General features: G+C 40.0%; 1 protein-coding gene across 9 annotated transcripts in view; it reads left to right on the top strand.

The window, feature by feature from the left end:
• Positions 1-24,951, top strand: part of LOC141810375 (ELKS/Rab6-interacting/CAST family member 1-like) — a 181,759-nt gene that overhangs the window by 58,597 nt on the left and 98,211 nt on the right. For 6 of the 9 annotated variants that reach the window (XR_012600089.1, XR_012600088.1, XM_074697846.1 and 3 more), the window contains 6 exons: positions 1,267-1,434; positions 1,524-1,691; positions 7,636-7,773; positions 9,043-9,183; positions 13,925-14,065; positions 17,689-17,882. Coding sequence is in view for 6 of the 9 variants with exons in the window: in XM_074697846.1 (XP_074553947.1) it covers positions 1,267-1,434; positions 1,524-1,691; positions 7,636-7,773; positions 9,043-9,183; positions 13,925-14,065; positions 17,689-17,882 (950 nt within the window). In the remaining 3 variants the exon portion in view is untranslated. Of the gene's footprint in view, positions 1-1,266; positions 1,435-1,523; positions 1,692-7,635; positions 7,774-9,042; positions 9,184-13,924; positions 14,066-17,688; positions 17,883-18,297; positions 18,409-24,951 lie in introns of all 9 variants that reach the window. The other 3 variants (XR_012600087.1, XM_074697842.1, XM_074697841.1) reach the window with 1 other exon arrangement.

Genomic DNA, 24,951 nt, shown 5'->3' with positions numbered 1-24,951 from the left:
GCCCAACATATCCGTAGGCTAATGTGACGACTAACTCAGTTTGTACAGTAGTTTAGTAGCCATCCGTATGTAGCGCTGATAAGCAAATAACACAATCTCAAGCACATGTCCTAAATTTTGACGATGATTAGTTTTTTTTTCTTTAAGTTGGTCTTACATAACAGCTTTTACTTGTTGTGGTAATGGGAATGTCAATTAACCTACATTTAGTTTCATTTATTCTTTCAAGCTTTATTTCTTCTCAGGTTACATATTTTATGTTAAAATGCAAACTACAACTGTCAAAGATCGGTTGCTGACAACATCTTAAAGTCGCGAGAAGGTCTTAGGACTTTTTGAAAGGTTTTTTAAAAAGTCTTAAAAAGGTGTTGAATTTAACCTCAGTATTTCAGCATATACCCTGCAATACAAAACAATGATATATTATACAGTATGGTGTGGAATGATATTGTACTGCATGGTAAGATAAGCTACAATACTTTACTTGGAGATATGATACAATTAAATACAATACAGTAAGACACAATACTTAACTGTATAATGCAATATGTTATTGACAGAATTTCTTATGATTGTAAGCTATGTTAAGCTTTAATTCATTCAATATGATACGAACTGATATGGGACTCTTGGGCCAACAATCAGATAAACTTCCTTCTTCGAGGTATAGAAGGACCCAACTTTTGATAGAAATCCTTTTTTTTTTTTGTTAAACACACAGCTCCTAAGTTCCTTGTTTTCCACCCTACCGCTGGTGGGAGCATTGGGCCTTTCAAGCAGTCTGAACTGTACATTTACAGATTCTCACCTGTGCTGGGCGGCTGTGTGCACACGTCTAACCTGCTTCTCTTTTTTCATGCATGAGGTTTTTCTTCCAGTAGTGGCTTGGACTAGTTGGACTACTTTTCCTGTGTGGGTTTAGGTCCATCCTTTACACTTCTACTGTCTCCTTGTAGTGACTTCACCATGATGCCCATGTAACTTTACATATGTCACCCAGAGAGATAAAACCTGTCAGATGATATTTTTTTGACTTTATTGTTTATCTGTGTTGAAATAACTTAAATTATAAATCCATCCTGGCCATGCTGTTCAGTACAGATACATAGGTGGAACATGCTGAATATTTTAAAAGGTGTTGAACAGAACAGACTTTGTGTTTCCTGTTGTTTGCATTAGAAATGATATCCTCTTTGGAACATACTAACTTACTCGTTGTGCTTTCATCTCCCCCTCCTCTCTGCATGTTATGTGCCTGTCTCTCAGATGGATCAAGCAAAGCAGGAACTAAGTCGTAAGGACAGTGAGCTTTTGGCTTTCAGGACCAAACTGGACACTTTAGCTAATCAGTTTTCTGACAGTAAACAACACGTGGACGTACTGAAGGAGTCACTCACTGCCAAAGAACAGAGAGCTGCCATACTCCAGACTGAGGTACTGCTTTATTCTTTTTCTACTTCTGCTACCACTGTTAAAAACAGGATGAGTTTGTCTCATGTCTTTAAAAACATCTGTCTACACAGGTGGATGCTCTGCGTCTGCGTCTAGAGGAAAAGGAGTCGCTCCTCTCTAAGAAGAGTCAACAGATATCAGAGCTGACGGAGGAGAAAAGCACTCAAAGCGGGGAGATCACCGACCTTAAAGACATGCTTGACGTCAAGGAGCGCAAGGTCAATGTGCTGCAGAAGAAGGTAGGAGGACACCCACAGTTTTCAAAATGAGTTGGATGTGAATACATGGTTTAATGTTGAACTGAAATAAAGGTTCAGCTTATCAATATGATACCAATGAATGCTGGAATGTTAAAACTTTTTTTAAGGTTCTCAGTTATTTTATTGGCAGCTAATTTTAAGGTTTAGGATTTCTATGTTGACCTAAACCAGGAAATATTTTTTTTTATCTTAAAAGAGTCAAAAAAATATACCTGTGAAAAAAAAGACATGAACATCTTTTAAGTGTCTTGGTAGAAAGGATGGATGGAGAAATTCTAGATATTAGAATTTAAACTTGGAAAGAAAATAACGATTTTTTATTTATTTTTATTTTTTACAACAATGCTAATGTTTTCTTTTCTTTATTTCAAACTAGAATATTTGACTGGTGCTGAAATTATTTCCCATATTATTTTACATAACTCTCTTGGCAAAATTCAAAGATTTTGAGATAACTGTTTAAACCAGGGGTAGACAACCTTTTCCATGACTCCAGCTTCTTTAAAATACACTCATGCCCAAAGTGCCAATAATTACTTCTTTCGGCAGTGGATAGGAAAGTCTCCCTTCTGTATTCCCTGCCAGCGCATGGTTTTTCATGCTTCTCTATGCTATGCAAAAAGGTGTAACTTCCCTCTGTTAACTGTTTTTAACAGAAAGTTTTGAATGTGTTGCACTGTTTAGCATACTTTGCTAACACTGTTTTCATTTTTGGTCCCCAGCATTGCAGAATTGATGTCTTACATACCACACTTTCACAGCAAAGGGTGCTTATCGCTAGGGATGGGTACATTTCACATATGAAACGATACGGTACTAATGCCCAGTACCTGGCAATTGGTACCTGTACTCAACGGTACCAATTTTCAGTACTTTTTTGTAGCTATGTGGTAAAAAGTATCAATATCTTTAACAATATAATATATATATTTTCCAATTTAACAAATTAATTCTTCATTATATACCCTTGCAATGCTGTGTTCATGTCCATTGTGGAAAATCGACTATTTTTTCACTTCCTAGCAGTCACAAGGGTGTGTTTAGGTACCTAAACATGGTACCTTTTAAATTTTACGTGAATCGGTACCTGGTACTTATGACAGAATTCGGTTGGTACCTATAAAAGTACCTGATATGAAATTGCAAAAAAAAAAAGGGGAAAATGTGTAAAAAAATCCATAGGTAGCTTAAGAAAATAGTCTTTGGCAGCAAAATTGGAAATTAAATTTGATATTAAATTTGAAAAAACATGTAAAAATTACAAAAATGTTTCTGACAGTGGCCAAAAAACGATGAATGGGGGGCAAAATAGGCATAAAGCTGTAAAAATGGGGTTAAAAAGAAGACAGAAAAGTGATGTTTTATTTAAAATAAACATTGGGTCAAAATGGCCTCTCACCCAGGTAAATCATGTGGTGTTTTTATTTTGTTTTGTTTGTTTCAATTGTGGTTCGTTGTCGACTCGGTCTTAAATTTGATTTCAAACGGCTTAAAAAAGTCTTAGATAGTCTTAAATTTAACTTGGCTTAAGCTGTAGGAACCCTGGGCAAGAAAGACACCAGTTCGAAACCTGGTCTGGGTGGGAATTAGGTCTCCATGTGGAGTCTGGATGTTGACAGGTTGACTGGGGATTCTAAATTGCTGTTAGGTGTGAGTGAAAGTTTCTGTGTATGTGACCAGTCGTGTGTGCCTCAGTACACTCCAGGAAGACAGCTGGGATGGGCTTAAACCAATGTGACTCTGAACAGGATAAGTGGTAGAAAATGGATGGATAACTAGAATTGTGTTTTGTTACATTTTGGCCTCTAGATGGAGCTGTGAGACAGTGTTTGGATTAAGTGTTGAACTGTAAGTGTTGGGTGACAGACAGAGAAACAGAGTCTGAGAGTTATTGGTTTCATATTTGACTGTTTTAATGTGTCTGTGAGTGTCTATACGTTTACATGTGCAGGGAAGTTGTCAGTTCAGGAGATGAGCAGCAGGGATCCCTGTCAGAGCAGATTTTACACAAACACTGGATCTGAAAGGAATTGTCTTGACATTTGTCAAGAACAGAAAAATCTAATTTATGTAAAAATCCAGTCTGCAGTTGATTTCCTTCATAAAGAGTCTTCTGCACCTCTACCCACTAAACTCAACCTCTCCCCTCCTTCCTCCTCCTCCTCCTCCTCGTCCCTTCTGTTGTCACTTGCATAAAAGATGGCGAGCTCAAGCCGATAATTGATAGAGACAATCAAGCAGACAGACATAAAGCAGGACAGGGAGGGGGAGGAGAGAGACAGAGAGTGTTTGAAATCAGATGCATACTAATGAGTTCCTCCTGTTCAATAAATGATGACCTCTGCCGCCTTCAAATAGAATACAGTCCGGTGTCTGAGAGGGAGACGCTGCTGACTCCTCGTTTGTCTCATCTGCACTTTTGATTCCCTCATTTCTCCTCTTTTCTTCACTTGGAAAAACTAAAAATACCTTCTGTCTTTTCCTTCTTTCTTCTCCCTCTTCATGTTTTTAACCTGTCATCACATGTTAGCCGTGGAGAAAATTACCGTGAGTGCATAGAATTAATTGTGAAGCTATTCGTCTGATCTCCCATCATCCACCTCTCTTTGTTCTTTAATGTAATTTTCTGTAACATGCGCAGAAGATGACGACAAAAGAAGAGAAGCACCAGCTGGTTATTGTTTTGTTAACATATTCTAGCTCATTATCACGCACAATTTTGGGACTAAAATAGGACTGTGTGTGAGTGTGTGTGTGCACCAGTTGTCAGTTTCAGGAAGTGCAGACGGGATCAAAGAGCCTGCCTGCCTCTCAATGTCAAGTGTGTGTGTTGGTGTGTGTGTGTGTGTGAGGAGGAGGTGTCAGTCAAGCTGTCAGGTGAAAGCTTGATTAATGAGGCGATGTGAGTGTTTTACTGTACGAACACACACACTCAGTCTTTGCAGTGAAGTCAGAGGTTACATACCAATCCGACTTACTCTTTTTGCATGTGTGTGTGTCTGATTTGTTTTCTTTCTGACAAAGATGAGAAAATGAAAATTCTACCCCGCAATTTCGCACTTAGCTCCCCATTTCTTAATCTCCCCATCTCGTTGTTTTTAATCCCTAATTTGTTATTTCTGTGCAGCTGAACTTCATGTCCATCCATTTTTCAGTGAATACCACAGAGTTGACACAGCTTCTTATCTTTGTCTGTGATCTTGTTAAGCACACACACGTATGCAGCACATTTACACTCTCAAACATACTGTCACCATGGGTTCAGGGAAAGAGTGAGTGGTTCTGTATTTTTGCTGAATTTGTGTTTGAACAAAAAATAATCTGCCACCAAATCACTGTGAGAGAAATAAGGAGACGGGGGAGGTGAAGTGAGTGTGTGTTTGGAGTGAAGGTTAAAGGTGGCACAGCTCAAAGAGAGCCTGTATCTGACAGCACAGCACAGCACCTTTCGGAGCTTCTCTACAAAACACCAATTTCAGTCACATTTGCGTGAGAAATTTACTCTTTTATTGCATGTGTTGCTGAAGCTGTATTTGTGCTTTTTAACAGTTTGGTTCAGTTTTGGTTTTAGGTTGACTGTGTTTATACAGACCAGAATATTTATCTGTCTCTCGCGTCAGCTATGTGATAGGCTGGTGACCTGTCCAGAGCGACCTGGATATGAAAAAGTGGGAAAGATAATGGATGGGATCAGAATCTGACTAAGAAATACTATATTTTCAAGTACGCAACTTTGTTCAACATAATTTTCCTCACTTTCCCAATCTGCCACCTGACACACTCATTGACTCAATTCTGTCCTACCCCTCAGGTCAGAGGTTTATTTCAACTGTGATGAAATTAATTTCTTCAGCCTCACCGTCTTTAATGGTCAGGAATACCTGGGAAGAAGAGCTTGGTATTACCTTTTCCAGCGAGTGGTGGCTGAAAGCCCTGGAAAGGGTCAGCACTACTACCCCTTGCGCTAGTCTGACACTAATACAGTTCAAGGTTTTACACAGGACGCATCTGTCCAAAGTCAAATTAAGCAAATTATTCAACACTAGTGTTACATGTGATAGATGCTCTATTTCTCCTGCCAATCACTCACACATGTTTTTCTTCTGTCCTAAGCTAGATTTATTCTGGTCCACCTTCTATGAGTCTTATCAAAGGTCCTTAATCGACTGGTGGCTTAGCCCTCTAATCTCTGTTTTTGGTGTTCCTGACAATTTTGGTTGTATCTCCACCAGAGAGGGGATAGTCATAGCTTTTGCTTCTCTTGTGGCCCATAGGCGAATTTTACTTCATTGGAAGGACCGAAAACCAACATCTCCTTATTCTTGGCTGAGGGACCTCATGTCTTTTCTTTACTTGGAAAAAATTAAATACAGCAGTAGAGGTTGCTCTGACAATTTTAATACGATATGGTGTCCTATTTTGTCCTTTGTTGGCTCTCTTAGGTCTTAGGATGAATAATGTAGTGTTTGACAATCACATTGAGCAAATCTTATTTCTGTGCTCAGTTGTCTTGTACATTTTTTATTTTTCATTTTTATTTATTTATTTAATTTTATTATTTTTTCATTATTATTTATTTATTATTTTTTAATTTTTGTGTGATTTATTATAAGAATTATCAGTTATTTTCACTGTTATTTTACTTAGTATTCACAATGTTTTTATTTTATTCTTATTTTTTATTATTTTTGTTATTTTGATATCTTGGTGGGAGTGGAATTAACATGTTGGTTGTTCAGGGGGGACAAAAAAAAGGGTATTGTGTACATTATAATGGAAATGTGCTATGTTGATAACCCTAATAAAATAAATATTAATAATACAATTTTTATAACGCGTTAATTTGCGGTGTAGTTAATCAATCTAATTAACGCGTTAAAATGAAAAAAAAAAAGAAGAAAGAAGAGAGAAATACTTCTCTAAATGTAATTTGTTAGTAACTTGATGGGTTGTCTGGTTGCAGAGAGCACTACTGCATCAACAACAGCCAAAGTGCTAGCTGGAGTCTGTAGTTGCAGCATGAAAATCAGTGAAAAGCAGCCTATAGCTCTCTAAAAATGCACGTTTAAAGAGAGATAAAAACTCCCCAAGGGGAAAAACCTGAGACAAGTAGTAAAAACAGAGTGAAACAATGTAAAAAAGAAAGAACAAACTGGAGTCACAGTAACAGGCTGCTGGCACGTTTTCGCTCGTGTGCTGTGGTAAATAGTTACAAAGAAGAAGATCAAACAAATGAAAACAATAAAACAAGCAAAGGTGTTTTTATTTATTAAATATTCATGAATTCACTTTCAGTGGTTGGTCGCTAACACATTGGTGCTTTAATCTCTAGCCCACTCGTGAAAAACTGTTCAGAGTTCCACAAACTGTGTCTGCTTCTGCACAGTTTGTGTACTGCAGCTCACACAGTTAGTGGCTTAATTTCCTTCACTTAGCAAAGGTTTGTCCACTGAGGGACTGAGATAACCCTTGAGTTATAGGCCCACCCTGACTCTCAGTGTGAGGAGGAGTGAACTGTTTCTGCAGGTCTCTTCTCGTGTTCAATGTAAATGTTTGTCATGGCAGTGGATCAAAATGGCACGTTGCCATAGTTACGTGAAAGCTAATAAACCAAAGATCTTCAAGTTGGTTATAAATTAGATCAGTGTTTAACAAATGCTTTCAGCTGCATTATTTACTGTTACTTTCAGTTTTCTGTTAGTTTCTGTTAGTTTTGTATCTTGGAGTTTTTACTTAATGAGTTTGTTGAGAAATCACTAATTTCTCCTGTCTGCTGCAATTCAATGTTATCTGGTTATCAAGTTGTAAGATGCTGTCTGCTTTGTTTTCACTATTTTATGAGCTTATACACAACAAACACAACATTATTAATTTGTAAATAAGCAATGCTTCTTCGTCTGCTTCTCTTCCTCCTCCTCTGCAGATTGAGAACCTTCAAGATCAGCTGAGGGACAAAGAGAAACAGCTGAGTGGCCTGAAAGACAGAGTCAAATCTTTACAGACGGACACCTCAAATACAGACACGGCACTGGGAACACTGGAGGAGGCTCTTGCTGAGAAGGTATTCTCCCTCTCTCTTACACACACACACACACACACACAAAAAAAAAGCTGGTCAAGTTGAGGTCAGCCTCAGCGCCGGGTTACATTAATAAAACGTCTCTGAATAAAACCGCCGACCACCCAGGCCATGACCAAATGAGTCTGGATTGATGGAAATGAACCAGTAATCACATCGGCTGTTTCATTATTAAATCACACACAGCCTGTGTTCATAAAAGGTGAGGAACCAGCCAGCCAGCGTGCAGTCACATGACCCAGACGGATGGGAACTGAACCAAAAACAGAACAGGATTCAAACATGCAGGTGTTATAACATTAAAGCCGTTCCTGAGGCACCTGATCATGAGCATTGAACCCTTCACTGCTCATCTGATGATCTGTTTTTCTACATCGAGGACCTGACCCTGAGACTGGGAAACAAACCAGTGACACTTACACCGGCAGCTTTCGAGTGTTTGAAGGGAATTCATTTGAACCGTTAAGTGTGATTATGTTTCCTACTTATTCTCCTTTGCACTCACGCACGCCAACACACAGGAAATAAGGCTAATAATGGTCCTGTGACTAATGTTCATGGTGTCAGCTAGATGTGTGAAAACTGGCTAACGAAGGTGGACGATGACTGGAACTACACGTGACGACTTTCACTGTTTCTTCAAGTTTGTAACAAGAGCTTTGAGTAAAGTTTGTTTTCTTTTACCCCTTGCTTGTTCTCAACTTTATGTCTAAGTGTTTCACAATTCATTTATTCATTTGCGGACAAATGGATTTCGTTAAAGTTACTTGATGTAATAGCTCTAAACCAAGTCCAAACCCGGGATCAGTTTTTTAGTTTTTCAACAGAAGTATGAAGAGGTTTGAATGTCCTCATAGAGTTAGAAATCAGCTTTGAAACACAGCGCACAGGGCAGTCAGTTTACTCTCCTCTGGGCTTTTTCTCCTGCTCCCGTCTCTGTGAACCTTTCTACTTCTGCTTGAACTGGCCGTCGTGTTGTTCTATATTTGGAGCGTATCTACGGTGTTTTAGTAGATGTGAGGATTACTTCTCATGCCAGAACATATTATGGGTCTAAAATCACTTCTGGCTGTTAGATCCTGTCAAAGCTGCCATGTACATAAAGTTTAATGTGAGTGTTATTAGTTTAGAAACTTGATATTGAGTGACTGTGAATGAGTGCTGGAACTGTGACTACCTTTTTTCTCATCCTCGTCTTTTCTTTTTCCTTTACCCTTTCTGTCTTTTTTTCCTCCTTTCTTTAATCCACAGGAGCGAATCATCGAGCGGCTGAAAGAGCAGCGGGAGAGGGAGGACAGGGAAAAGGGGGAGGAGCTCGACACCAGCAAGAAGGAGCTGAAAGACTTGAGGGAGAAAGTGTCCCAGCTGCAGGCTGACCTGGCTGACCGAGAGGTAGAAGCACACGTGCAGACACACTCATCCGTGTCAGTGCTATAAGTCAGAGAAACACTCTTCCTCTCCTCTCACCACAACAGGAATGTGATTGATCTGTAACTGAGGAGCAGACCTTGTACTGAAGGACGACGGCATCAAAGCATCACATTTCCTTGACAACAACAAGCTTCTTAACCAATGAAAACAGAGACTGCAGATGAATTCTTAGCGTCATGTGATTCAGACAAACACAGCAGAGGCAGAGACAGGGAGATGGGATGACAGGGCAGTTTGAGATCCTGTATGAGAGTTGTGTTTTTCAAGACATCATCCCTCAGAAGGTATGATCAGGTTTTAGCACAGAGATTTCTTTATTTTTACTGAAAAAGGACAGCAAACTCAAGAAAGAAAATAACAGGAGATATAAAGCTACTAGCTTAAAGCTTCCCTAGCTACCAGCAGTTGATGGGTGCACCTCTACTTTTGCTGGAATTATCTTTACATTGATCACAGACCTACATTTGGGCCCTCGTGGGTTGTTATTAAAAAAAGAAAAAAGTTTCAGGCGTATTTTGCTTTCAAATATTTAAAGAGGGGGGTGTTGTGCTTTTTTTCTTAACATCATTAATCCTTATTTTTCTCACACTGTTGTTTTAGGAAGGCGCAAATCCCAGGGGGGCACAGGGGTCATGTTTTTTTTTAATAGTAGCGTTTTTTTTAATGGTGTAATACAAGTCATGCTACTTAAAACACACTGTTTGACAATGTAAACTATTTAAAGATTACACACACACACCCCCCCTCGCAATCCTCACAGTGGTTTGATCCAATCTCTTTCTACCGACACGGATGCTGCCACCGCACACACGCACACAAATACAAACATACAGACAGAGCGGAGGGTCTCAGTTAAGTAAGTAGCCTTCATTAAAAGACTTAACATGCTCACATCCTCATCCTCTCATTTATGACACAAACATTAAACTATTTAAGATGCCTCCAGTGAGATATTGTCTCGATTTATGAATTCATAGATGAAGCCATTATTTATTAAAGTCTTATGTTCTATTCTAGATCTATTGATTAAAAAATAGAATAGTTATGACTTTAACTTAGATGTTGAGCAGATCCAGTTTCTAATTACATTCTGACTGTTAATTTACACCCCTTGTTGTCCTCCAATTAAAATCAACCCTTTTTTTATTTATTTGGATATAAAATACTGAATATTGAGTTCATAGTGTTGTGGAGGTGTCCCTACCACATTCATGCCAAAACATCTTTCATGAACTAAGGGAAAATTTAATCTAGGCTGAATATCCATAGTTGGGACTAGTCACTGTTTAATATCGCAATATAAGACAACACAGCAAAAAATAAAGCATTTATTTTTATGTTCCCCCCAGGAATTAATCTCTGAAATTTTACTGTTTATTGTCCCCCCCAAGGATGAAAAGGGATTTTTGCCCCTGGGAAAACCCTTATTTCAATCTCTGTCTGAAACACTTCCCTTTAGCTGCTGTCTCTTTAAGACCCCCTACTCCACAAACCCCCATCCCTCTGATTGGTTAGCCCTCTGAAGGCCTGTCAGGATGAAGTTATGGTCAGACCTTGGTGTTTGAGGCCCCTCCAACTGGTCATGAACCAGTAAGGAGATCTTTATGTGATGACATCATCATTTAAGCGAGTCTTGTGAAGATCTCGCGCTGCTTTTAGATTATTTTAAACAGTTTACAGACAGATTCAGAAATTTCTACAACAGATGAGTATGTAGTGATTTTAAAATCTGTTTAATTATTTCTTTATGTTTAAAATAAGAGAAGGCCTCGTCCCCTTTCTTTAATTTTCTTTTTTGCACTGCAGACAGTATGAAGCCAGAGCAATCAGGGGGTCCCTGTAAAACCACTAATTTGCATTTTTTACTTCAGAGATTTTATTTGACCTAACGGGCAGAAATCTTTCTAAATGTTTGAGTTGCTGGTAAATTCTGGAGTAGATTAAAATTTACTTTCTCACCTGCTTCGCCTCAGGAGCTCAAAGTCTGCTCGCTTCAGTTTATATTTAGTGTCCTGACAAGAAGCACTATTGATCTCCTTTTTTAACTCTTGGCTGTATTTCCCCTTTATTTCATAAAAAGAAGAAAAACACTGTAAAATGAAAAGCACACATGTTGCTGCAGTAAAAAGTCCTGCATGTCTTTTCTGCCATGTAGTCCTCAGTGATTGCTGGGTCATAAAACCTGTTACAGTCCCTTTATAATTTGAGAGATACAGGGGAAAGCTTAGGGAGAAAACAGGCATTCCTTTCTGCATGGCTGAGCACAGATGTTGGGTTTGTCTGACAACAATAATATATGTACATCTCTATTTATAATCAGAGTAAGCAGCAAGGTTTTCTGACCGGGGCCCAGTCAAACATGAGGATCCGAAGTCTGGAGTTGGTATTGTCAGTCATGGGTGAAATTACACGTCTGAGTGTCTCTCCCTTTGGTTTCTCTGGACTGCCATAAGAGGAAAAAGACAAGAAAAGACGGGGGAGGCCTCATAGATGGAGAGATTGAGATGGAAGAGTGAGAGAAGAGACGAGTCATGGGAAACAGTTTAAAAGAAGAAGAAGGGGCAGAGTCAGCTTTAAAGGATAATTCAAGTTTACCCAAACTTTAATGTAATTTTATTAATTAGCACAACAAAAACAAGACATAAGAGCTCTTAGATAATTTCACAAACTCTGAACAAACATTTATCCCTTTCCAGAAACTGAACATGAAATTGTATATTTTTTATGCCTTTATCCAGAGAGGACAGGTCAGTGGAAAGAGCAGGAAACAGGCTGAGAGTGAGGCTTGAAGGCCTGTTAGGGTCTAATCTAAACCGCTCAGTCATACCTGTTCTCTGACATGGGATCTTCATCCAGGAGCCTGGATTTGAATTTGGGAAGTGTTCTGGTTTCTATCTGAGCAGTATTGACCAATCAAATGTTAGGAGATTTTTGTGTGTGGAGGAAGAACGGTTCATATGGAGAGTAAAAGCAGGTGGAGCACAGTCTGCTCAATGAGAAGTTTGGCGATACTTCTTTACCAAATTGATGTTGTTGCTGAATTTTTGAATTTATGACATTGCATCGATTTCGATGTCTCCTTACTATTATTTCTTTTAATTCTTATTGTATGGTCAACGACAAAGTTGTTCAGCTCCTACTTAACAAAACGCTCAGAGTCAAACGGGTGGAAGAAACAGCAGGATCAGAAACAGACTGTCGGACTTAGAGATAGACCAATATGTTTGTTTCAGGGCTGATACCAATACTGATAATCAGTAATAAAGGAGGCCGATAATCGATAATTGAGGCCGATATTCATTTGCTGTGAGTGAAAATATTGGCTTAAAAATGTGGGCTATATGAACTCCAACTTTTTTTTTAACGCCTTTTAGCATATGTTAATTAAACAGCTGCCAGGCTCAGCATCTGTCTTATTAAGTTAAATGAAAACTTAAGAAAAAAATAGCTCCCTTAAGTTCTCTAAAGTAAGTCAAGATTTAAAAAAAAATTGCTAGAGACAGAGTAGTGACTCCAGACAAAGGCATGGCTGTATTGGAGCCAAAATAACACAGTCTTAAATTTGATTTCTGATTGGCTGCCAGAGTTAAAATAAAGGCTTATGCTGATATGCCTCAAAATATTAAATATCGGCGCAGATAATTAGCCCGGCAGATAATCGGTCTATACCTTGTCGGACTATCACAGAGGCCACGCTTCATTCCAGGGTGTCCGCACAGCCTTGAAAAAGTCTTTAAAAGACTGAAATTCACCTATCTAAAATTTAGGCCTTAAAATGTCTTAAGTTCATTAAAAATTTCACATGCTTGTCTTAAATCCATTACTCAGAAGTCTTAAATTTGGAGGGCCAGGACTAGATAATGGAATAAATTGCATTAGTACTGCTCTGTGTTCAGGGCTGTTATTGTAGTAGTGAGCATCAGCGTGCACTACCTGTCATGTCCGCACTTTTACTTCCGGCTCTGGCATAAAATTCATTTTTATTTTTAATGTTGGAATAGCTGGATTTTTTCCTTTGGGGGACAATTCCACATACCTCCTGACTTTATTGACTTTTTTATACTTTTACTTGTTCTGAGTGTTATATAGAACACATGTTGCCTTTGTTACTGTATAGAGCATTACAATAAACTTGGCTGTAGATCAAATCTGTGAAAAAAGAGGCAAGCTCATATCTGCCATCCCAGATCTTTATCTTCAAAAAAGAAAACTGTGTCAGTTTTATTCCTAAAATAGAAAACACCTCTGTTGTTTTCTTTGTTCAGAAATACATTTTCAGTCTTTTTTTGCTTTAATCCCTGTGATTTAGATTATGTGCGTGCTAGCTTGCCGGTTTCGGAATATGGGCAAGTGCAAATTTATTGAGAGTTGGCTGGATGATGTCCATCTGGATTGCAATACAGCAGGATCCCCCAAACCATTGCCTGCATTTAAAGCATTTCTTAAATTTCCTTCAAGGTGGCATTAAAAAGTCTTATGAAGTCTAAATTTGACTTGCTGAAACCTGCAGATACCCTAAAGAAACAAGCATTTTGAGTTGTTTTTAGTGTTTAAAATAAGCTAGAGTGAAGTGCCTGTGCAACAGATTTGACGATTTAAATGTAGACTCATCTGAAACAGATACAATTAAAGAGAATGTAGATTAAAATGTTTGTAACTTTGTTCTCTCATTTGTCGTCTCTTTTATTTGTGAATCTTTCAGACTTCAGTGTTGGATCTGAAGGAGAAGGCGTCCTCTCTGGCCTCGTCCACTCTGAAGAAGGAGAACAGGCTGAAGAGTCTGGAGATCAGCATGGAGCAGAAGAGAGAGGAGTGCATCAAACTGGAGAACCAGCTCAAAAAGGTCAGCTAACCACTTCCAAAATGCTGATGAGTGTGACTAATCCAGCAAACCATTGTTTCAGTAAATCATCCAGTGTTTTGACTGCAGTTAGAGTCCAAAATGTGGAACAAATGATCATGTGAGTGAATTCATACAGACACACAAAGGAGAAAATTTCAAACTATAGAACAAATCGTCTTTGTCTCACCTCCCCTGAACTGTTTCTCAAGACAGATGGCTGCAAGTGTGTGAGTGTGAAGGTGTGTGAGTTTGCATATCACATATTCTCTCCCTCACAGCAGCCCATAAATCGATGTGTGTGTGTGACAGCTCGCTGACAGCCTTACAGCCATTTTCACAAAGCGGAGAAGACAGCAGCACCACCACTCCCTGAGTGTGTGTGTGTGCAAGTGTGTGTGTCTGCATGTACGTATGTCTGTGTTTGTGAGACAGGGAGAGTGAAAGTGTATAAAGGTGTCAGCGAATCTCTGGTGTTTCTCTCATCAGAGTTTATTTCTGAGTCTCTTTCTGTTACCAAGGATGGAAAAAAGACCGAAACCTGTCTGTGTGTCTGTGTGTGCGTGGATGGTTTGACATTATGCCTGTGACATTGTGTGATGTTTTTCTTCTTGTTTTATTTCTCTCCATCTTTCTTCCCTCCACGTAGATCTTCTTATAATATTGTGAGACACGCAAACATTTCCTCTCCACATAAAGACCTGTAAAAAAAACCTCCACGGCTCTTCCAAAACTAATAGAGTGATGTGTTGTGTGACCAAGACGTGCGCACTCTTACACACACAAAGTCGATCCATCCCAAGAGCAACATTTGCTTTTGGGAAACACACACAGCTGTTCTAACCTCGAAGATCATTATAACTTGTTTTCGTCTTTGATTTTTATTTGGTCTCGTCTTTTTCTTGTTTTTCCTCATCTCCTGTGCAGATTTGCAGGTCAGCAGAAAGAATACAGGCACTGCCGCTCTGTTTGTTTTCTTTTAACCATATTCGTTTTCTTATGTGCCTACTAATCTGGATATAAATCATGGTTATGTCTCTTAAGCTTTGCGCAAGTGGAAAGAAACTGAAGCCCAAAACACCAAAGGAGTTAAAGACTAATGAGGGGACATCAGTAAGAGTGGAAGTCAGCTTGTGGTGTATATGTTTATCTTATGTCTTCAAGTGAGCTAACACAGAGCTCACACAAGCCATGGACTGTCTTAAGACGTGACCCATTTGTTTCTGATACACAGTTTTGAAGCCTATCCTTGGTGAGGGCTGTAAAAAAGAAAATCTAAAATCAAAACTCAACTAAGCTTTGTTTGAGTTGGGATGAGGTAAAGAGGTGTGACTCTAGTCTCTTTGCAGACAGCTACAGGGTCAAGTTAAATCAGCCATGCAAAACTCAAAAGTTCAAAACCTTTAAAAAAATAAAGAGTTATAATTAACTGCAATCCCCTGATGAGTGTGTAGAGATGGAGAAATAAGATTAGAGCTGGAACGATTCCTCGAATGATTTGAGGTACTCGATTACAAAAAATTACTCGAGTAATTTTCTCCGCCTCGAGGAATCGTTTAATTTTAAAAAATATCAAAGAGTGGTATTTCAAATAGAGCTGAGGCCATATTAAGAGAGTTTTCAGACCCCTCAAGCTACCTCTTATACAAAATAGCAACTAGCAACAAATCTAGCTTCTTTTCTGGAGTTTGGAGACTAATGGGTCATTCTACGAAACGGGTGCCATTTGGGTCCGCAACATTTGATGAGATGTACAAGGCACAAAAAATGTGTCAAAGTGTGTTTACAAATTTTGGAGCTACCAAAGCAAGTGCTCTTACTGACGTGCTGTATCAGAAAACTCTATTTCTTAAAGAGAAAAAAAATTCATTTGAAAAATAACTGCTCTTTAACTAAACAAAAATGTATTTTATCCAATTGCTCGATTAATCGATGGGATTTTCAGTAAAATACTCGAATACTAAAATATTTGATAGCTGCAGCCTTAAATAAGATATCTGGGCCCAACTGTTTTTTGAACCAGGCTGGAAACACTTTTATGCTGTGAAAATCAGCTTTTTATTTTGTGTGTCTGAGGTTACTGGTGTTTCTGAAACCAGCCTCAAGTGGAGGCTCCAGGAACTGCAGTATTTAATACATACACTTGCTTCTTGGTAGGGATATTTTTCTTTTATTCGCCCAGTGGTAAAGTTAATGTTTGGATCTCTGAAAAGTGTATGTATTGTAGTGCTCTTCTGCTATTTTGAACCGATTAAATTAAAAATCTTTAATGCCCCCTGAGGGTAATTTATAGGGGTGTAACGGTACATGTATCCGTGCCCGGCTCCATAAGGCCGTTCGGTTTGGTACAGCGCTGTATTCAAACACCACAGGCTCAAAATATTTCACCCTTAAACTGTAATCTGAATATAATGTGGATCTGGAATAGATTTCCCATAAGCCCCAGCTTTACAGTGTGTTGAGTGGTACCAGGCAAAAGCTGAAAACTTAGTGCTGAACCCACAAGGTGAAACTTTCATAAACCTTTCACATTAGACGTAACGTGGTGCTGACCTGAGTGAACTGTTGATGTTGTTGATACTAGAGTAAAGTCTATCTGTTGTGTTCGAGTTAATGAACTACATCTTGAAATTTTTATTTTCTAGTCTGCATTACTATTTTTCATTGTGTAGATATGACAATTGGTGTTTCCCTGTTTAAGTTGAACATATTTTGACATATTTTTTCAGACCCTCTGTGATTTAGATTTGTCTAAAAATACAGCACAGAAGCTGCAGTATCCTTTCGTGAATCAGATCCCAAGATTTTTTAGAACGTGTAGATTAACTGACTAACACTGTTATGTCCATCCTAAAACTGAACAAGTGAACAAAATACAACTAGATAAGTATGATGGTAACTGAAGAATGATATTCAAAATTAGACAAATCAGTGAGATGAAAAGTGAAAAGCACTTGATTCTTCAAACAGCAGAGAGTGCCCTTTCTCGTTCACTTCTCTTGTTTGAGGTCTGTGACTTAAATTTCTGTTGCTCAGTTTAAGAGAAGTTTTGAAGCATGTGGAGAGAATGAAAATGAACTTTCTCTTTTACGTAAAGCTAATCCTTGGGTAGCAAAAACACAATTTAGCATACTTAAATGCACCATGATGTATTTTTTCAGACTAAATCTTGTGTTTGAAACTGGGGAAAGAGCATGGAGTGAATCCATCACATCCTGTTTGTATTCTGTTTATGTTATCACTGAGCCTGGATATTGCTCCACAGGATGACTCTTCATTTAATCACAACTGATGAGACCTCAAAGGTGTTTCTGTTACAAACATCAGCCACAGTCTGCCAGATGTGCTGGAGACAGAGTCTTTTAAAAAGCTCAGTTTTTATGTCATTAATCTTTTGTTTGGTCCTGAGAGGTTTTCCTGTGAACGTCCCTTCATCAGCCAAAGCCCAGTTAAAGAGTTATCACACTCTTAAACACTCCATAAAAGCACATTTCAATTTCATTAAATCTCTCCCACCTTTCCTTGTTGTTATTGGCGTCCCCTTCTTATTTTCACCATCATATAGTAGTTACCTAATTTTGAAAGCTAACCCTCTGTTTATTTATAATAATTAATTTCTCTTCCAGGCTCAGAGTGCAGCGGCAGATTCCCAGGCCAGCACTGAACTCTCCAACCGCATCTCCAGCCTGGAGCAGGAAGTGGCCCAGCACAAAGAGGATGCTGGGAGAGCGCAGTCTGAGGTGGAGCGGCTTTTGGAGATCCTGAGGGAGATGGAGAACGAAAAGAACGACAAGGAGAAAAAGATTCACGAGTTGGAGAGGTGAGAGGGAGATTAATCATTGTGGAGCAAAAGTGATTAAACTGACTCACGATGTAATAACTAAGTTTTTCTTTTCTTTTTCAACCTAAACCAATGAAAAATCAACAATGACTGTCCTAACGTGCTGTATTGAGTTATAAATTTTGTATTACGCTTATTTTCCATTCATTTTAAAGCTTCAAACTGTTGCAGTGTGTGGGAATCTCTCTGGAACTAACTCCTGAGCCGCCCCTTTTTCTCACCCTTCTTTCCCCCGTTTTTCTCCTCTCGCTTCGGCTTCATTTCTTCTGACATCACTCATCTTTTCCGTCTTCATTACCTCATTTTAACGTGTGTACCCTAAAATGTGGTTCTACATCTGCGTGAGTGCGTTTTGGTTCCTTTGTACGTGTGTGCGTGCACCCATCATCCCCAGAAACCCCTCATCCTCCCATCTATGGCGCTCTCAGCCGTCAAGAAACCAGGCCTCTCCCTCTGCTGCCTCTCAGCAGCCAGTGGGGGGGCTGGTGTGGGACTACCTGGGCACGTGAGTGGTTGGTGGCCCTGTAGGGCGGATGCACGACAAAACTCACTCTGCTTGTCTAAGGACGGGATATTAGAGCACTGAGAAAGAGACCAGCCTCATGTGGAAAAGTAATATGGAAATAAATGCTTCAATAACAAATTTGACAGAGCGTTTTACCCTAAGTGGCTCAGTTTTTCTCATTCGGAAGTGAACATCAACAGACCACAGAACCACAAGTTGAGTCAGAGGTTCTTCCATTGAGACCCAAATGTTGTCAGAGGACATCCGATAGATACAGTATGTAAGGCTGGATGTGTTTTCAGCCTCATCTGAGCAAAACAAGCTCATTACTGCCTGTTACTTTAAAAACAATGATTTGCTCCTATTTGGCATTTTTTGAATCAAACATGTCTTTGGATTTATATAAAACAAGTAACTCAAATTCATATTTCCTTTATGATGGTGAAATAATAAACTTTTCAAGAAAGATCTCACGTCTCCAAGCCTTTTCCACATGAGACTGAGCTGAGTATGTTCACTAATAATCACAATCAAAGAGTTGCAGCAACAGTTGCATGCTCACAAAGCCTCTCTCGTACATCTTTTGGAACTGTCCGCAGAATAAAAAGAAGAAAAAAAAATTCCCCTGAAGTTCAGTTTCAGGCGAGTTGTGTTGTTACACGTCTGTGCATCAGTAGAAGTTTCTGTCCTCTGTTACACCGCAGCACGACTGCTCCCTGAAGTTTGTAAAACCGGGGCACAGTATGGCACCAGAGTCTCTGCTGTGCAACTCTTTGAGCCTCTGCTCCTGTCAATGATGCAACTCTTTCATTTAGTGGCTCTGTTTTCACGCCTCACTTTTGTTTTACTTTCAGTAGAGGATGCCTGACTGGCAGAGTTTAACGCACTCTTTCTTTCACCAGGAGTCTGGACAACTCTCAGTATTTTTCTGTTGTTGGTATTCTGTGCTAATGGGAATGGTTTGTCTGTTTCTAACTACTTCTCTTCTACCTAACTTGTCTCTTATATACTATGGGGCTGTGTCCTGATTCAGAGGTTGGGTCCTTTGAAGGATTCAGTTTTCCTGGCTGTGCCAACCTCTCAGGCCAAACTGAAATGATCACTGTCACATAGCAACCTTTTAGGCTGTGGGACTTACCAACCGTCAGGGCAATACATTTCTGCTCCATTGCATTCTGGCTGCATTTCATCTTTAGGATCAGATACACAGACTTCTATTTTAACCAGGTGCAGAAGCGACAATGCACCAGTTTTCACAGAGCAGACTGAGCAGGACAGGGAGTCGAGCACTAAAACCACATCAACACATTTGGTTGACTTTCAAAATAAAATGAAATGTGTTGTCACCAGATTGTATTTTACTAACAACAATAAACCGGGCTGCAAGAAGGTCAGTGGGTCGATTCCCAGTTTGACTGGTGAACCTTTTTTGCATGTTCTCCCCGTGCATGGGTGGGTTCTCTCTGGGTCCTCCCGCTTCCTCCTACTGTTAAAAAATTAATTGATCACTCTAAATTGTCCGTAGGGGTGAGTGTGTGTGAATGGTTGTCTGTCTGTGTGTGTCAGCCCTGTGATTGACTGGTGACCAGTCCAGGGTGCACCCTGCCTCTCGCCCAATGACAGCTGGGATAGTCTCCAGCCACCCGCGACCCTGAACAGGATAAGCAGTTCAAAAAATGAATGAATGAACAACAAAAAGCAAGCATTACGTTGCGTTGAGAGCGAATGTATTCGCGCGTCAAGTGAAATCGCGGCGCGCTAGACGCTTGAGTTTTGACGCTGGTACAAATATGCAAAAAACGCTTACCGCTCGCCGCGGCTTCGTTGCACGAAAAGTCCGCCATCATCACTTCATCGTCGAACATGGCTCCGATCACCACCATCACTGCTCTGTACCTGCTGTCGAGAAGTCAGCTGTGGGCTAGGCGCCGACGTCGGTACTGGATGCATGCTACCCTACGGAGACGATGTGAGCTCGGTGAGTTCCACCGTCTCTTGCAGGAGCTGCATCTGGACGACAGCCAAATTCAGCGGTACTTGAGGCTGACTGTTGCCCAGTTTGAAGACTTGCTATCCAGGGTTGGTGCCAGGATCTCCCGCCTGGATACCAACTACAGGCGCTCCACCCCAGCTGCGGACCGCCTGTCCATCAGTGACGATCTCCACGCTGATCTGCTGTCCCGGCGCGTCAAGATGCTCGCTCGCTCGAAAAGTTCAATTATTTCAAGTTGAGCGGTGAGCAGCGAGCGTTTTTTTGCTGGAAACGCTCACCGCTCAACGCTTGACGCCGCTCTATGCTCGCCCTGACGCAGTGTCAATTTGCGGTTTTGAATTGACTTTGTAATATCAACGTGCGAAAAATTTGCAACGCTTTTGGTGGGTACACACTGTTAGAAGTGGATTCAACCCAAGGGTCAACAGCTTTGATGTTTTACTGCCCAAGATGAACAAGAAGAGGTTCATCTTTGGGGTTTGAAGGGCAGGGGCTCCTCAAGCCTCAGATTAGGAAGCACGCAGTCAAAATGCAACAGAGCAGAAATGAATCGAACAAGGATCTGGTTCGTCCTGAACTGACGTCTTTTTAGTTCCTGAAAAACTTTAAGATCATCTGAAGTTTCAAAGCACCATTGGATTTTTTTAAATCTCTTTTTTGTATTGGCAGCTGCTCATACAGTTAAAACCAACAACCCAGATTTGAAAGTTATCCACATGAGGGTCCAGCAGCTTGTTTGATTTGGCACACCCTAAATTCGGGCATGTGTAAAGCCTTCAAAATGCGTCACTGAGATGCAATCAGCCTGCCTCTGAAATGGGACACAGCTCATATCTACCTCATCAGTGAATCCTAACCTTACTCTGTTCTTCTGTCTTTATCTGAGGGTCTTTCTGTATGCATGCTGCCTGCATCTCTGTTTTATCCGTTTACCTGAGTATTTATTCCCCTCTGTTTGTTCCACCTGTTTGTTCTTTGTGCATATCCCTGTAAGGAGCCTCTGTGGGTTTCACTGAGTGAAGAAAGGTCAGGCGTCTTTAGCTCATCTGATGTTTCAGTGAGAACTGTTAAAGTAAACTTTGAGAGATCAGAGCCGTCTGCGCTTATGAAATCTGTTCCCACTGTCTGTCTGAATTCTTCATGAAGCCTTTGATTTCAACTCTATCGTATGCTTTCTGTCTACCATGTCTCCTTAATCTTTTCTCCTGTTGGACACAATCTCAATCCACTCCCACTCAAAACTCCCCCCCTACACACACACGCACACACACACACACGCTCCCACTTTCTGTCTGTGTTCCTTAGTTTGACTCTAAGACTAATGGTTGTTAATGATTTTGGGAAGAATCACGTCCTCCTCTCTGTCTCAGTCAGGGTATTCAACATAAACAAAATGTAAAAATTCCTCACCTGCTGACTTTAAACTCTCAGATTCTGACTGCGTTTGTGTGTCAGTGACTACCGTACTGATTAACAGCAGCACAAGCCTTGTGGATACATTACAATGTAACTCAACAACCATTTAAGATTGCACAAAGGTGCAAATGTGGCACTTTAACTCCTTTTGTCACATGTATTTGGATAATACTCCTCTCTCCAAGATTATTCCCACAAAAATAAAACAGCTCATGTTGAACATCTCAAACTCAGAGGCTAATCTGAGGAAACTGTAAAGCGATTAAATCCTGCCTTGCCAGTGTCAGCGTGACCACAGTATCCTGTAACAGTCAAATGAAGATGAAGTAGATTTTTATGAAGAAATGTAACTTTCCTCCACAATCATTACTGTAAGGAAAGCGGTTTGTGGAGGTTACATAACAGGGTGTTATGATGTACAATGCTTTTTATATTTTCACATTTTGTGGTCCCGTTGAGCGGATTGATGTATAATGGGGGGAATGTCCCTGGCTTAGTCTGGCATGTGGTTAAACATTGGCGAAGGTGAAATGGTCAGAAAAGAGCAGAAGTGACTCTCTGTTAAGCCCCTCCCCCTTAGTTACTGTTGCTACAGCTTTAAGCTGTACATCCATCAATGATAATACCCTTTAATGAACAAGTGCAGCTCTATCCAGAATACAAACGGCAATCAGATGGAAAAAGGGTTTATAATTTCCCCGCACAATGACTTTCATGATAACTGTTACAGTCTGAAGTGACAGCTGGTGCTCATGCTCATGCTAGCTTAATCACTAGAAAAGCTGTTTTTAGCCCCTGAAGTTTTGTAATAAAACTGTTTAACATTGGATCTGCCAAAATTCAAAATAAGAATATTTGTTTTTGTCAAAATAGGTTAAAGTAACTAAACGAAACATTAAAACTAAGTAAAACTTCAAAAAAAAAAAAAAAAAAGTTAGGCTCAGGATAACAATCATTGCCTATGGTTTGTATTCATACAGCCCCTAGCTTTTATGTTACAGTGTGTTACCTATGGAACTGAAAATGTTTGTGGGTAAAAATAGTCTTAACCTCTTAAGATCCAGCGTCCACATATGTGGACATTACATTTCTGCCTCTCATGATCATTTCTTTAAACTTTGACTGATTAGCCACATTAAGGGACACTGCCCACATCATCTTTTGGTGAAATCACAATAATACACCTGTTATAGTGAAAAAACAACATTTTCAAGTACAATAACGCTACCAACAAACAACGAATAGAGAACTCATAAGACAAATAATCAAACTGCCCGTACAAAGACCAAGTTTAGTTATACTTATTAGGTCTTATTTATCCCAAACAGCAAGGTGAATTAAAAATTGCACACCAGACAAACAAAAGCTTGGGTCTTAAGAGGTTAAAAACATCCTGAAAATCAATCCTGATAAAATCTTGATTCTGAGTTTGATCAAAAAAAAATCCTGACCCATTTTCCCATATGGCTCCCCAATGGGAAACACTGCAGAAAACAGACCACTTATCATCTGGAATCAAGAGACAAGTAAAAGACACGTGAGTCCCCATTTCATAAGTCTGTAATGAAGGCACAAGAAAAATAATTTGAGAAATCACTAAAAGAAATAGTTGTCAAATATACCATTCATATGTTACTTTGAGGGTAAATAAATATGTCAGTAGGAGCTGCTGGCCCTCAGACGTTTTCATAAAATCAGATGAGGCCCTCTAAAAAAAAAAAGTTTGGACACCCCAGCTTTAAGAGTAAATAGTTAAATAAATCAGTGGAGGATCATAGCAAGGCTAGCTGTTGGCGGCTTTTATTTGTGCAGACAAACATACCTTGGGTCTTTTATTCTTTCTTTGAACTGAAGTTAATAACAACCACCAAAGTATAGTGATATTTGGGGAGAATTATAGTCACACTGTGGAAACCATAGGGAAAAAGACCTGCATTGAAAAACATCCGTTATTTGTAAAAGTAGTTTGGAGAGCCATACATTTTCAAACCATGTTAGATTAATACAATATAACCAGCACGCAGCATCAGGAGCTGCAAGCACTGACCCTACAGCACAAAGTGTACTAATCCTGACTTTATCCCAGGGCTGCCTCACCCCTCTGTGAATTATCATACTTAGCCTGGAGCTAACAGGTACATCAGAGGAGGATACACTAGCCTGTGGCCATCTCTCAGCTAGACAACAAGGCTAACCTTGGGCTACAAGAGAGTGGGGTGAACGCTACTGATAAAAAGATTACACAGAGTCTGAACAAGGTGAAAAATCAACCGTCTCTGCAGCGTAAACGCAGCTGTAATGGTACCAGGTTATTTATTTCTGTAACTAGGATGGTAATTGGAGCAGACTGGGTGACTTCACACTGAGGGGAAATGGAGCTGAAAATTTGCCACGAGGGCCAAAATAAAGGATTTGGAAAGATGAGTGGAAAACAGGGAAAGAGGAAGAGGGAAAAGAAGGTGGAGGAGGGAAGAAAAACAACACGACACAAACCAAACAACGGATGGAGACAGAGGGAGAGGAAAGAAGAACAGATACCACGATAGGGAGAGAGAAACAGAACGAAGCTGACAGAAAAGGCCGTAGAGTGGAAGAAATGGAGAGAAAAATGAAAGCGGTTTACAGAGATGAAGAGTATAAACCTGAGTAATGGGAAATTAGAGAAGTTTATTGCGTGTTATATTGTTCTGTAATGGACAATTTGTCTCTGGCACGGCATCATTAGTGTGCGTTCCCAGGCAAAAACTCGCCCCAGAGTTTCGGGCTCTGCCAGTTCAACCAAACATACGAGGAGCGATCGTGTGGAAAACCTTTGAGGTCGACCAATTTAGGAAGCAAATTTTCTTCAGATTTCATATCTTGATGATTACCCGCTGTAGGCCCTTTGGTTGAGACTGCTTCATGATCCCGAGGAGCCGCGTGCTTCTCAAGTGTCCCCCAGCGGGGAGTGAGGGAAGTCGTCTGCAGTATCAGAAGCTATTGAAGCTGAAATAACTCATCATGAGCGAGCTCGCAGCTCATGCTTTGATTGGCTAAATGCTCGTTTTCTATGGTTTGTGTGTGCTGTTTTCTTTGTGTATGTTCCCATAGAGGCCATGTGAGGTGAGCCGGCCTCTTCTAACCCTCATACTGAG

The sequence above is a fragment of the Halichoeres trimaculatus genome, unplaced genomic scaffold (genome assembly GCF_033239565.1).
Source record: "Halichoeres trimaculatus isolate MK-OKI-2021-1 unplaced genomic scaffold, fHalTri1.1 fHalTri1_scaffold_21, whole genome shotgun sequence".
In the NCBI taxonomy this organism is placed as follows: domain Eukaryota; kingdom Metazoa; phylum Chordata; class Actinopteri; order Labriformes; family Labridae; genus Halichoeres; species Halichoeres trimaculatus.
Note: the sequence above shows the minus strand (reverse complement) of the source record. Positions and strands in the feature narration are given on the sequence as shown.